The 15,421-nt window shown below is 43.3% G+C and overlaps 1 protein-coding gene across 1 annotated transcript in view; it reads left to right on the top strand.

The window, feature by feature from the left end:
- The first annotated feature begins 8,679 nt into the window (after nucleotides 1-8,679).
- The window catches only part of hif1ab (hypoxia inducible factor 1 subunit alpha b), a 37,779-nt gene continuing 31,037 nt past the window's right edge, over nucleotides 8,680-15,421 (top strand). The window contains exon 1 of the mRNA XM_063223574.1: nucleotides 8,680-9,037. Coding sequence (XP_063079644.1) covers nucleotides 9,006-9,037 — 32 coding nt within the window. The 5' untranslated portion in view covers nucleotides 8,680-9,005. The remainder of the gene's footprint in view (nucleotides 9,038-15,421) is intronic.

A 15,421-nucleotide genomic window follows, 5' to 3' on the forward strand; every position in this document is an offset into this window, starting at 1 on the left:
TCTGGTGGATTTCATTTAATTGCCAGTTGTGAGATTAAATTCATGAATAATTTTGTTAATAAACAATAATTCTTGTATATATTTTAAAACAACTGTTTTCAGGCTGCGCTGGTACTCCCTCAGCTTGAGTCCTTGGTGTGTGCTCTACTATTCCCAGCCAGTTACTTGCAACTCTATTGTGTACCGTCTGTGGGCTGTCGGACTAATGGTATGGGGCCGGCGGGCCCTAGATAGTTATCCAATAGATTAGTCCAAAATATATAATTTATGTTAAATGGTAAAAGCACACAATTTCCCTTCATGTCTGACAGATTTTCCCCTTTATTTCAATTTTGCCTACCTCAGAATTTACTCAGACCTCAAGGTAGATTCAAATGTAAGTAAAATACTTTGGCCAAACTGTAATTTGGGTAGAAGTAAAATCACCTATTTTAATAACTACTTTGGACTCAGTTACTCATCAAAGTACTCAATTACAATAATTTGAGTAAATGTAATTAGTTACTTTCCATCCCTGGAGGCTATGGAACTTTTGTATGAGGTGGCGCCTTGTCAGTATACTGTACTTAAGTACTACTTATTACTACTTAAGTGTTTTTGGGAAACTCAGCCGAAGACAATATTATAAGAGTTACCAGCAGGGACAGCCAGATGAAGGTAGATAACTGAGCAGAAGGAGACAAATGCAAGCAGACTCATGCTGTCCACTGCATCTGTCAGGCACAGACACACAGCCAATGCCACACCAACACACATGCACATTATGTGTTTTCTCTGGGTTTCTGGTAATGTGTTGTCTGGCGGCAAACGCCAGACTATATCGTCTAGCAGTTCGAAAAGAACGTGCAAGGCAGCATGGGTACTCCCAGGCTAGGTAATGTGTGGAATGATCAAAATTTTAGAATAGCATAACATGTGAATCTAGAAACCGTCACTTATTTTCACATAGTAAATGTACTTTCATTACCAGACACTGAAGCAGCAACTGTAAGGGAATGCAACTCATCATTTTCTTATTCTTAATAATGTAATCGTGAAACATGTAATCTGTTATTCCCCATTACTGGCCTGCTCTCTGGACTCGGAAGGCTTTGAAGGTGAGGTGATCCCTCACCCCTCCTACTTTAAGTGCAGAGCGGGTCAGTCTGTTGATTTGGGACTTTATTTGTACTATTTCCAAACACAAGTGATTGCATCAGTGGCATGCACAGATCTAGGAACGGACTTGGTGTTTCTAAAGCAACAGCCCCTTTGCCGTACTGGACGAAAAAATGCCTTTTTTTTAAGTTTCTTTTTTTTCTTTCTTTGTCACAATGTGGTCCATATTGGCATGATCATCTATGGTAACGATTCTTGAGATCAAAAACATGTGACAATTCACCTTGATCTAACATAGCATAATAGAAGGGTGGGGACTCTCACTTATGTCTCAAGGGCCGTTTACGGCCCCTGATGTAATTTTAATCTTATGCAGTTTCACATGGAATATGACATGTTTTGTAAAGAACTGTTAGAAATTTAATTTGCAATACAATTAAGTTATGTTTTCAGGGGACCTAGTGAAGGTGAGGTCTGTTGTGAAGGTGTCCACCTTCAATATAGGCCTAACTGCAGGGGGAAATCCTGGTTTGTGTTCATAGTACAGCCCTTTATAAAAACTGAAGTGGCCCTCGAATGAAAACGGCTCCCCACTCCTGCTCTGACAAGGCAACTGGAAGTTCCACATGCCCCCCGCCCCCACCTTGAGCACCTGCCCCCCAAAATATCTTTGCATGCCACTGGATTGTATAGTGTAGTACACTCTCAACAACAGCATGGTAAAAAAAAGTGACTTTATCCTTAGTCTATGTAAAGAGTGCAGTCTCTGCTTCATCCAATAGGTCTTTGTCTACATATCAAATTTGGGTGTGTATGTAAAATAGCTCACATTTAAGTACATTACACTTTGTGTGGATAATGAAACACAACTTTCAAGAAAACTTGTAATACAAAACCCACCTGTATTGTAATGTAGATGATAAACTGGGAAAATTGTTGTATTTTTGTACCCAATCTACCAGTATTTTCTCGCTTGGGAAATAAACACAAATTTTTTAATGAAAAGTCAGTGAAAATGGGGGCCTGAACTAATTTAAGTGGGAAATCTGTGTAACGTGCGCTTTAAACTATCTAAGAATTTTGTAGAACAACTTTTCCTATAAATATATTTACCTCACGGTCATTTTTACTTTCAATTTATCAAGATATTAGCAAATTAGCCTAGGCGTTTTTAGTGTAAAATGGTTCAAATAAGAAATGCATGATAAATATGATAAAGCTACTGTTCTGCAAAGGTTATCATACCAATTCATAAACTAGACATATATATCAATATTAAAATACCAACAAGACTTTGCCCACCCTTTCGATTGCGATCGGCGGTCTGGCTCATGGACTATCATGGGAAGAAAGCTGTTCTGAGTTTCTAATGTCATGGCATGTCTCGGTTGGGGCGAAGAGAGGAAAGATACAGTATCTCCCGCACTCCTGCACTTCACAATCCGGTGCGTCACGGGAAAGGACTTGTAATGGCAGGGAAAGAAGACAGTCACATGAGGCATCTTCAGATGAGGAAGTTTTAAAGTTTTAAACTCCAGACAATTTCAACATGCAGTTGTAATGCTCACACCAGTGCCGTAACACAAACACTTGGGGCCCCCCTGCAAGATACTAGAGTGGGCCCCCCGACCCACCCCCCGAAATGCCACAGACCGCCACACACCACGGCCTTCTCCACTAACTTTTTCAAGTAGAGGTCCATTTTTTTCAGGGCAGAGTGTCCCGGAGCCCACTAGGACCCATGTATATATTCTTTTATTATCATAATATAATGTAGGCCTAATAATATAGGCCTATATTATATATTATAGGTCTATATGTATATAAAGGTCTATGTATACACACACACACACACACACACACACACACACACACACACACACACACACACGCCTATTAATATGAATACAAAAACCAACACTGCAATCATAAATACAGCTAAAATCAATCAATCAATAAATAGTAGGCTAGGCTATTAGTGAAGTTACTTTCTCACTCATCAAATCCAGCAAACCTGAGTTCACACATTTGAATGCCTCTCCAACAGTTCTAAATGTGCGTGACAGCTGGAAGTTTGCGATTTGTAATGAATGTAGGCCTACTGACCGTAATTTCAAGACGCTTTATTGCAAACGTGATGCAAGAGAACAGACTCTCCACACCGGTCGTGTTGCAAACACGGACAACTTTCCAGTATCAAGGGAAAAGGTGAAAGGAGTGTAGGGTTTGGGGCTCTTGGGAAAGTATAAGAGATAAAGATTCAGTAGGTTCGAATTATTTTGAGCAACCTTTGAATCGCACGTTTATGAACAAACGCGAGGATATTACGAGGCAGAAGACGTCGCCGAATCAGCTGTGCAGCAACGCATCGGTTGGTAGTTTCTCTTTTTCTGAATAGGCCTACTGCAAAATGTGTTGCTGACTTGTCCTTGAGTCTCCACCCCATAAAAACCAGCGAGGGGTCTTATTAGGACTAGGCTACGATGGTATGACAGCTGCGTTTGAGGGAAAAGACGCACGCTGTTCTCTGTATCTTAAATTTATAACTTGTGCAATCCCACCATACGGCGCTCGCGGACAATTAGCGAAATTGAGCGGGTTTTTGCGGAGGTTGTGTGCGCGGACCGTTTATTTAACGGATTTTACAATTAAAAGTTAAATCACAGAGAACATGTCAGAGAGCGTTGATTCACACGCAGCGTCCATCAGCTCAGTTTTGACGACACAGATAGGCCTATAGCCCTGTCTCGCGTAAGGGGGGGGCCGCCTTAAATGTCTTCGGATCTACTACCCCCCAGCCAGGGGCCCCCACCCGAGCAGGGCCCCCCCGCACCGCGGGGGCTGCGGGGGTATACTTTACGGCCGTGGCTCACACTACCCTGGACTTGTCAGTACCTGAGATTTTTTTTTTCTTCAGCCTTTTCCGAGATCCTGATCATTGTAATGGGGGCAATTGTTTATTTACATTTCAGAGAAAAAAAAAACATTTTATTCCCAAAACATCCAAAAGGTTATGAAACATCAGCAGACATCTAGCAAACAGCGATACCTTTTGGGAAAATATTTGGAGTAGCCTATATTAAGAAAGTTTTTAATGTAAACAAACTCTGCCCCCATTATAATAGCTCAGATCTTGGAAAGGGCTGAGCCAAAAAATGCAGCGTCACCGGGTACTGACAAGTCAAGGGTAGCGTGAGCAGTACAACAGCATATTGAAATTGGCTGAACTGCTTTGATTGTTTTATTGGGCAAGTGCCAAGACTAACCAAAGTGGTCAGTTATCACGACATATTGACTCTGAAGAAAACGTGACAATGTCGAAACGTTAAGTCTTGGCACTTGCCCAATAAAACACGGGTGAGGCATAAATGCAATTTCGCTGTGTGCAGTTAGTCACTTGTGTGCTGTGGAGTGCTGTGTCACAATGAGTCCGTTTACATTGCCGTAATAATCGGGTTATTGGAATAAATAGGTTATTGAAGTAAACTATTTATTGCTGTTCACATGCAGTCTGTCGATTACCTTTGTTCCACTCAAGTGCCTGACTCAAAGCTAGAATTTAAGGCTTGTGATTGGCTACTTGTCATTCTAGAACGTCAATACCCTGATAATAACCTGATTATGCTGGATACATGTCTTGAGAAATCAGTTTATTAGCCAAAAACCTGCCTGCGCAAATCGGATTTCTCATAAATCGACAACTGCAATAAACCAATTAGCCTATTATAAACAGTTTATTAGTTGAGCACTTGAAAAAACTGGTTACTCCAAAAACCTGATCATAAACAGTTTATTGACGGGCTCAATGACAATGGGAGGTGGAGTTTCCCAGGTTGGCTTTCATTTTTTTCTCTTCACTTCACTAATGCTTGCATGCTCTCACTTGCTCATTTGCTCATTTCTTGTGCCACACAGACTCTTTTGCTAAGATTTTGTCTCACAGACTTTTTGTTAAGATTTCTCGTGAATCACATTTGTCTGGGCTTGATTTTTCTTCCTCTTTTCCTTCTTTCTTTCCTTCTTTCTGTCTGTCTGTCTGTCTGTCTGTCTGTCTGTCTGTCTGTCTGTCTGTCTGTCTTTCTTTCTTTCTTTCTTTCTTTCTTTCTTTCTTTCTTTCTTTCTCTAAATGGAATGTAATAATGTTAATTTGGACAAGGTACTTGTGTAAGTTCCACATTAATGTTCACTTCAGGTTTGCGACTAGAAATTAAACTGCCGGTGTGCCATGTGTCAGAAGTCAACCCTCAAACCCGGTCAGGTAATTATTATTATTAATAGTAATTCATCATCATCATCATCATCATCATCATCATCATCATCATCTTTGAATAGCGCTTCCCATGGTAGGCCTACCCAAATTTACAGGAGGTTCTCTCTCTCTCTCTCTCTCTCTCTCTCTCTCTCTCTCTCTCTCTCTCTCTCTCTCTCTCTCTCTCACTCTCTCACACACACACACACTCCACAAGATGTGGAGGAGGAAGCAGGAAGGGTGTGCGTTAAGTGTCATATGCTGTTTTGCAAAGGTGGGTTTTGAGATGTCGTTTGAAGGACAACAGTGACCCATGAGTCATGGACAAAGGGAGGGCTTTCCACAGGTTGGGGGCAGCAATGGCAAAAAGGCAAGAGCTTTTTTGTCCTCATGTATTCACAATGTAATTACCTATTGATCTCCTCCTCTCCGCCCAAGAGCCATTCATCCCAGTGGGGCTTAAGGTGAGACCACCAGGACTAGACAGAGAGAAAAAAAAGTCAGACATGGCCATTTTCAGCCAAAACCAGACAATGAGACAATGACAACTGGCAAAAAATGTAGTAATCTACTTATGAACTAACAGCCCAACATTTTTTATAATGGCTATCTTGGGGAGGCCTGCTGCTGTAGTATGGACTGATTCCACTGAGGCCAGGGCCAGGCCAAAATTGTCAACAGTCCATGTGACCGGGCCAATGTCCTGTATGCCATATGGCCAGTTCAAGCACGCCAAAAGTCATTCATCAATGCGTAGGGCTTAAGACGAGAGACCTTGATACAGAGACGTGTCCAGACATCACCAACACTCATCACTCGGAGAGCTCAGGCCAGGCCTCATTGGACTGAGGATTATGGAAAACTCGGATGTGGCTCAGTGGACTATTTTGTTTTCAAAGTGGGGGCCAGGGACCCCTGGGGGGCTGTGAGGGGGTGCTGGGGGGGGGGGGGGGGTGCTGCGGGTGTTGCTGCCACAGCAAGTTGGAAAGTAAAGTATGGCAACACAAACTAACTAATAATTTACATTTAGTAACTAATGTACAGCAAATTAGACCAACAAGAAGCAAAACAAATGTTCCTTATAACTGCATTATAATAGCCTAATATAGGCCTATTGCATATCTAAACATCACTACTGTTGTTGTTATTTGGGGTTACTGGTTGTGAAAGGGGGTGTTGTGCACAGGAAAAGATAATGTGACATGATCCCATGCAATTAGGGGGACCTTGATCAATCTACCGGTATGTGGCCTTGTCGTGGTTAAGTCCTGGAACCCCTGGGCTAGTGCACCGTGCTAGGGACCCGGGTTTGATTCCGGGGTCGTTTTCCGATCCTTCCCATTCTCTCTCTCCCACTCATTTCCTGTCGCACTCTCAAACTTTCCAGTCTGAATAAATGTAACAGAGGCCAACTAGCAGTGTGGCGCCGCGTGGAGCATTAGTAAAACCTCCCCACCGAAGCGTCAGTGCGGTAGCGTTGGACTATCAGACCAGGCCTTTAGCTCAGCGGTCTCGTACTGTGTCTCCCATTGCCGAACTGATGCGTTGTTGAGGTGGTGAGTTCGCAGCCCTGAAGGGGACGGACTGCGCGGGCAACATCTCTGTTACATAAAGGCCAGAAAAACATTTTTTAAAAGCCCTTTCTCTTGTTTCTCTGCCTACACTGAGTTGATGATGATGTTTGTTGATTATAGGCCTAAGGCCCTATATTACTACATATCAACAGCAGTGAACGGCGCCGAGAATCGCAAGTGAGCTTACTGGGAATTGTAAGTATACCTCAATCTCAGAGTCTGCTCTCAGGTTTTCCTCCACCCCTGCCGAAAGCAGGTCATCTTACACCACTCTCTGTTGCCTATCTTCTCCAGTTGCCTCACCTGCTGGGTTCATAATAGCCAATAGCAGTACAGTATCAGTGTGCTTCCAGTGAACAACCCAATGACCCTTGAGCAACCCGCGGTGAGAGGGTGCGGCTGATTGGGGCTGATTGATCAATGCTTGTCCTTCTCACTTCCAGATAGCCAGTGGTTCTTAACCTTTTTTGAACAAACGCCCCCCCTGGCCTAATCACAAGCCTCCCAACGCCCTTGACCTCATGATAAACCTGACAACGCCCTCCTTAGCATTAAACAATTAAACAGACTAGTGTCCCCCAATGGCAACTAAGCTCTGTCCCTTTTCAGCTGTATCCTTCTCAACGCCCTCCTAGAGCTCCCCAACGCCCCCTGGGGGGCTGTAGCTCCCCCGTTGAGAAACACTAAGATAACCTAACCGGTAGCAGAAGCAGCTGGAGGAAGATTAAAAGCATGTCTGATCAACATCCTGTATTACACAGAGCTCATTAAAGGAGCAATTCTGCCCATTTCAATATGCTGTTGTATTGCTCACGCTACCTTTATCAGTGCCCAGTGGCGCTGCATTTTTTGGCTCAGCCCTTTCCTACATTAAAAACTTTCTTAACATAGGCCTACTCCAAATATTTTCCCAAAATGTATTGCTGTTTGCTGTTAGTTGTCTGATGATGTTGCATCACCTTTTGAATATTTTTGGGAATAAATTAAAAAAAAAAAATTTTTTAAATGTAAACAAACTGCCCCCATTACAATGACCAGGATCTCGGAAAAGGGTGAAAAAACAATCTCAGATAGGCTACTGACAAGTCCAGGGTAGTGTGAGCATAATTGCATTTTGAAATTGGATGGAGTTATCCTTTAACATATTGTGTGAGCGTGGAACAGCTGTGGCTTATGGGCAGCCATGGCCTAGTCTAGTGTTTCAGGAGATGGGCTTTAGATCAGAGGATTGCAGGTTCGAATTCCACCCTTACCACTCCCCACCACACTCCAGGGGCTGAGGTGCCCCTGAGCAAGGCACCACACTGCTCCAGGAACTATAACCAATACCCTGCAGCCTACGAAATAAGTGTAAGTCGCTTTGGGCAAAAAAGCGTCCGTTAAGTGTAATGTAATATGCCTAGTGATGTGTGAACAAAACACTTGTGCTGCTTTCATTAGGCCTACAACATGCTTGCTTTTTATAACAAAGATATATCGGCTAATAATTTGTTGAGTGATGGCGTGTGTGTGTGTGTGTGTGTGTGTGTGTGTGTGTGTGTGTGTGTGTGTGTGTGTGTTGGCAGGATGATGGGAGTCTAGGAAAATGATTTTTGGAAAGAAACGCACATTTGTATGTTGTTATTGTATAATAACACTCTCCCCATCTTGCCACAGCGGCAGTGAAAGCTGCTCTCTGGTGGCCCGAGCTGTCTTTTACAGTGACGTAGGTAACAGACTCAATCTTGCCCACGAGGCATGTGATTGCGCGTCCCCGACGCTCGCTGGGTCGCGAGCCATATTTCGTCCAGCGTACAGTGTTGCTGATTCGGAGACAGAGAAGCGACGCTTTGTGTCGCAGGTAGCAGTACGCTATTGTTTTGACCTTCAACTGAACAGCGATTCCAAGAGGAAAATTAACTGAGTTATTTTTTTTCAGTCATCACACTGAAACCCAGTCAAGTTTTTTGTGGATCTTGTACATCACACACTTTGCAAGACAGCCACGTCCTTCAGTGATAACAGAGGGAGCACTTAGCTAGCTGTTGCCGTTTTTATCGCGGTGGTCTGGGAAAACCATACTTATAGATAGGTTTCACCCCGGCATGGATGTTGGTGTTGGAAATGAAAAGAAAAGGTATGTAACCCTTCAATTATTTTTGATGGACTGTTGTGTCTTGCCCAGTGTGTGCAATCGGTTGTTGTTAGCCTTCAGGTTATAGCTAGTCGCCATTTTGTTATGGCTAAACTTCAGAAGTCAACTAGCCAACTTGCACTCGCAGATGGGCTTCCTACACAGACTAATAATTTGTCAAACCACACGGGCTATCATACGAATTCTTTGATAATTAACAAATCTGTTGTTTTATCCTCAATGCGTGTGGATCAGTTGATGAATAGGTCTAACGCCACTGATCATAACGTTGTCAACCACTACTTACGTATGGGCTAAGATATTGATTCGCTGTCTTTTGCATTTTAGTCTGAACGTAGGCTGTGCCGTGGAAGTCTACAGGAAGGTTTTTATTGAGAGTATTTACCATATCTTGGGGTGGCTGGAATGTTTGGTTTCGTCCCAGGAATTGTCGTCTTCAAAGTGCAATTTATTGTAATGATGCAGTCGATGTCAAGGCCTTTCTTCTGAAGTTGCTTTGGTCAACGTGGTCATCATGCTTCTAATCTCGACACCGATACATTTCAGAATCTGGTCATAGTATGGCTCTGGTATAGTATTTGGTATAGCCGTGGTATAGTATTTGAGCCTTATTAATAACCAGCTTGTGGCACGGAGTATGTTGCCTTTTTTTCTGATTCTCAGCCAGACATCATGGCAGGCTTTGTTGTCATTCACTCAGTTTTGGTGACACTTACAATTATTAAGATTTGGAGTGTGCTGTTTTCTATAAAGCACAGGCTAGAAAGTAAATATATGGAGAACTGCAGCAAGAATCTAGACTTGCAATCAGATGTAAATGTTGGTTGATTCCAGCACTAAAATTCGCGAAGAGAATGGCTGGTGGTCATGCATACAATCAGGGCCGGATTAATGCACAGGCTAGATCTGGCTGCTGCCTAGGGCCCCCACTTACCAGGGGCCCCAGATTGGCCATAGGATCTTGGTTGCACATGGATTTTGATGTATTGTTAAAATTCAAATTATGGTTCCCTGGCCTTAGTTTAACCCATTTCAGCCCGTCACCTGCAAAAAATGCTTGCTGAATGCCTACCCCCTTTTGGGAAAAGGTGCACTCTGCCTAATAAAACCGAAACATCTCAGCCTCGTAAAAGCATGAAATAAGTTGCATTTATAAAAGCTAGGACCCTCATCTTGCATATGAATGTGTTCATTCAGCTCTAAACATACCCACATATTTAGTTGTAAAAACCCCTCAAATCACTAGAGCCTGAATGCAGCGTATATGTTGCTCCAGGTGCCAAAGGTCAAACAGCGTATACGCAGCATCAGGCTGAAATGGGTCAATGGAGAGAAAGGATGCATGAATACTTTGACTGAGTGTGCTACTAGTACTTTGAATCCAGTGCCTGATTTGACAAGTCATGAAATGAGTGATGAAAACTTTTTCTTCAACAACAACAAAAATGATACAAAAACGTTTTAAATGGGAGGTAGATGGGTCAGGGAGGAGACTGACGCAAATATTCAAAAGAATTGCAAAGATTACAAATCCACCCCAGCTGCCTATCTGACATCCTTGCTTCGCATTGACGTCAGACTGACTTCCTGCCTTTTGCATGTGGTTAGATTGTCTAGTCGACAACAAAGTTTGTGCTGCCCCAAATCTGCCCTTTTGACTGAGGATGCTTTTACTTCCTTTGACCCTTTTTAGTTTACCATAGCCCTCAGTTGTGTGTGTGTGAGGACTAACTTGGTTACATCATGGCCAGCAGCTGGGTCCTTAAGGTGTGTGTGTGTGTGTGTGTGTGTGTGTGTGTGTGTGTGTGTGTGTGTGTGTGTGTGTGTGTGTGTGTGTGTGTGTGTGTGTGTGTGTGTGTGTGTGTGTGTGTGAGAGAGAGAGAGAGAAATGATGGCCCTAACCCTAGACTTGCTCTAGTCTACATGTGCAACATTTGCACTGAAATAATTTGCTTTTTCTGTCATCATGATTGCAGCATTCATCAATGTTATCACATTTGCCAATGTTTGGTCATATTGATTGATCAGCTGGTCAATTTACAGATTGTGGACCAAGGATGTGTTGAAGAAGTTGCTTTGCTTTGGCATGGCAGTTGTGTCTGTGGAACACAATGCCAGATACACAAGTGGGCCCTCCTTGTGTTTCTTATAGTTTTCAACATTGCTCCTCAAGGTACTGTTGTACTTCTGCAGAGCATCCATGTTATTCGTGCCTGGTCCATCAGACAGATCAAATGTGTCTGTCTGTCCTTCATTTGTGGTGGGTGTCCTTGCACACATCTTTTAAATGTAGATACTGTATATATCCAGCTGCTGCGCTCTAACATAGATTACCAATGCATAATCTATCCAATTAAAAAGACGGAAAAAAATATCCTCTCCTATCAGTGCTATTTTTAAAGCATGCGTAAGGAGTCCTGTCCTGCTGGCAGCGACAGCGTTGTTGTTTTGGATTAATCTGTACTGTAGTTCAGGGGTTTAGGTCACGCCGCCTGGCTACCACGCAGCTCATGATTATTTCCCTCTCCCTCCTTCTGTTGTCCCTGCCTCTCTCTCTCTCTCTCTCTCTCTCTCTCTGTCTCTTTCTTCCTCTCTCTCTCTCTGTCTCTCTCTCTCGGTTGCTCTGTCTCTCTCGGTTGCTCTGTCTCTCTCTCTCTCTCTCTCTCTCACTCGCTCTCTCTCTCTCTCTCTCTCTCTCTCTCTCTCTCTCCCTTCCCCTCTATCAGTCCATTCGTGTGCTCTGCTCTGCTCTCTATCTCTCCCTCATCCTCTCTCTCTCTCTCTCTCCCTTCCCTTCCCTTCCCTTCCCCTCTATCAGTTCATTTGTGTGTATGCACTATGCTCTGCTGCTCTCGCTGGGTTCACGTTGTGGCATGCACATGTTATGTAATGCAGTCAGCCAAGCTCGGCTGGATCTGAAGCGCGGCCCTGAAAGCTGGCCAAGGCACAGAGCCCATAACGGTGTCGTCTGACAACCACGGAGGCAGGGGGCTGGGGGCTGGAGGCTGGAAGTGTGAGGGGTGCGGGTGGGGGTGGGGGGCTGCTAGGATTTACGGTGACTGGACTGTAGTAGTGCAGGGGTTTTTTTTAGGGAAGGGTTCGCCTTCTCATCCCTTACCGTTACACATGTTGACTTTAACGTCTGTGCCTCCGCCAGCTCGGCTTTGGATACATTAGCGTCTGGATGGAGTGTTAGCTTAGATAAGTAGGTGTAATTCTGACTCAGGCAGGCCGTAGTAGGGCTACTGAATATGGGCAGTGTAAATCACACAGCGCTGGGTAAGGACTGACTGCAGGACTGAGGGACTGGTTCCCACCAACAATAAGCGCTTTCCTTTTGTCGTCAGAGTTACTTTTTTTGAGAGGGAGAGAGGGAGCCTATTATTATATCGGGGAGGGGCAAAAGTCCGAAATGGGCCTACAAACACTGTAGGCCAGCCTTTTGTCTAAAGTCAACAAAGCACCATTATGATGTACTGTTCCTAATGATAAGTTACATTTCCAGACTGACATCAGGACTTTCTGTGTGTTTTTTCACTGTATCTTTTAAAAAATATTTTTTTTGGGTGTTTTTGGGGACTTTATACATGGGTTCTCAGTGTTTATCAGGGCAAGACACTGGCAGCCAACCACGTGAGCTAATTTTTGACAGACAGCGGTTTCCAACCATCAGAGGTGGAGTTGCGCAGTCAGGACAGGTTATAAACAAAATTTAGAACCCATGTATTCATGACAGGATAGTGAAAGACAGAAAAGCAAATGGGAAGAGCGAGAGACGGGGAAGGGCCGTTAATGGAATTGGGCCGGACTCGAACCTGGGTCGCAGGTGTAGCAGTGCTGTGCCCTACCGCCTGAGCCACGGCATGGCCTCTCAGTGACTTTTCTTGTATGCAAAATAGAATCAAGTCATTTTCATTACTTTTAGTTAATTACATTACAGTTTCATTACATTTTAGTTAATTAAAATGCTTCATGTTCCTGCTAATTTTCCGGTTGTTGAGATTGAATGAACCCCACAGCATTATTGTAAGACCACCCAGTAGGGCAGATTAGCTAATTGTGATAACACTGAGGTCAATCGGTGGGGCTTGATCTGAGTCAAAGTGAATTTCTGCTAGTGGAGTTTTGTTAAATGCTACATTTTTTTATTACTGTGCATGGACAGGGGTGTTAACAAGTAATGATAATGCCCGGGTTGGTCTAAAATATTGCTCACAATGGTCTAAAAAAGGTCTAAAATTTGACCTACCGAATCCTGCAAGAACCCTGTCTGACATGACATAAAATCTCTGAAGGTGATGACATTTGTTGACAATAGTTTGGTTCAGCTTAACTGGCCAAAGTGGCGATTGAGCAAATGTTGCGTGAGCGAAGTTGGTTTTGTTGTCTTTCCCTTCAGTGACAGGTTTTCATCAGCATGCTACCTGACTGACCCTCAGAAAAATATAAACGCAAGCGAAATCAGTATCAGACAGTGTTGGCCATATGATCCAATGTTACCATCCAGTGAGATATTTTGGAATTTTCTCTGTTAAAACCGCTAGAAACCAGTCCACCTTCAGAGTCAGGACAGAGGTTTGCCTCACTGCTTACCATAAAGATGACCGACAAATGTGTGCAAAAGCCCAAGTGATATTATTGTCTCACCAGATTAAGTTGCGGTTTTGGTCAGGATTAGGAGAAGTGGTGAACTTGCGTCATCTATCCACACTTCTCCAGTACTACTACTCCACTGTCTGCAAGATCGACATTCTGGCTTTTCTAGTCTGAGTAACAGGAACTAGTAGGTATTGCGACATGTTGATGGGGTGAATGCTGATGGGAGATGCTACATACTGCAGAATGTGGTGAAAGTTTCCATCAGTGGTGTATAAACCAACAGTGAGGAGGAATGCACTTTCTTTGTTGTGGTTGGGTCATGGGCTCAGGCATCAGGTGGAACAACCACATCTAATGCCCACAAATAAATTAGTAATTGGTCATTAAGGTACTGCAATGAATATGTTTCGTAGATAATCCACTAAAAACAAAAGGAAAAAAAACATTTAATCCATAGTAATTGCATGATCCACTGTGGTTTTTCAACCCCCCTGACGTGTGCCTACGACTGTAACGTCATTGACCCGGTTGCCAAAAATCCCCCCATTTCAGTATGCATGCAGCCTAGAGAACATGATGACGCTCAACAATGAAGCATCTTAAACTAGTTAGACAGGAAATGGCTCATTACTGGACTATTATGGCATCAGGATGCTTAGGATGGCGATGGAGGTTTTTTACCTTTTCTTTCATTTCTTTCTTTATTTTAAAATAAATCTTCCTGGTAAACACACACAATAAGAGCTGCACAATAAGTGATGCACAACTTTTTCGTTTAAGTTACATAGTTGATGGAAGTCAGTTTGACACTGTGTAATTTGTTTGTGTGTTCTATCTATATCCTACCTAGGCAATACCCAAGATAGCCCCTCCCCCTCCATCACCCCCAGCAGCTTGTATTAGATAAGTGGTTCTCAACCTTTTTTGAACAAAACACCCCCTTGGCCTCATCACAAACCTCCCAACGCCCCCTTGACATCATTATAAGACTGACAACGCCCCTCTTAGTATTGAGAAATGAAATGAACTAATGCCCCCCAATGGTAACTAAGCACCTCCCCCTCTCAGCTGTATCCTTCTCATTGCCCCCCTAGAGTTGCCCAACGCCTCTGTTACTGGAAGCCATGTGAGGACAGTTCACAGTAGTTTGCCAGTTTCCCTGTCAGAAAATGATTAGGTGTGCTTGCTGGTAAGCACCTGTTGGTGAGCAATGGAAGGTATGGGTTTTGATTCCTGTGCCTTCTCGACTGTAGGTTTTTTTTTGTTTTTTTTTAGCTCAAGAGAAAGTTCAATGCCATTTTGTCTGTCTGGTATGTTTGACTAATGTTTTCACTTGGCTCCCTTTGATCTGCCAGGGTACAAAGCAGGGCTTGACACTGGCACCTGCCAACCGGCCAAATGCTGGTAAAACTTGGCTGTGGCTAGTAATAATTTCAGTGTCACTAGCCAATTTGACAGGTAGCTTATTCTATGGTATGACTGTGTATCAATTGTTTGTATTTAAGTTCAAGAAAAAGCTCAGTTACTCAGTTTCTATTTATTTGTTTTATTTCCATGTAGAAACCCATGCACTCTTCTTCTTGCTTTAAGAACCTCATCTTCTGAGGTTAGATGTACAGCGTCATGATAAAAAAAAAAACAAATTTGTGGCTAGTAGAATAGCTGGATGGCTAGTGACTAGAGAAAACCACTAGCCATAGTGCCCGTAAAGCAAAAAATTAATGTCAAGCCCTGGTACATAAACAAACAAGAAAAACAGATGGCCAC

This window comes from Engraulis encrasicolus, chromosome 18 (assembly GCF_034702125.1).
Source record: "Engraulis encrasicolus isolate BLACKSEA-1 chromosome 18, IST_EnEncr_1.0, whole genome shotgun sequence".
NCBI lineage: Eukaryota > Metazoa > Chordata > Actinopteri > Clupeiformes > Engraulidae > Engraulis > Engraulis encrasicolus.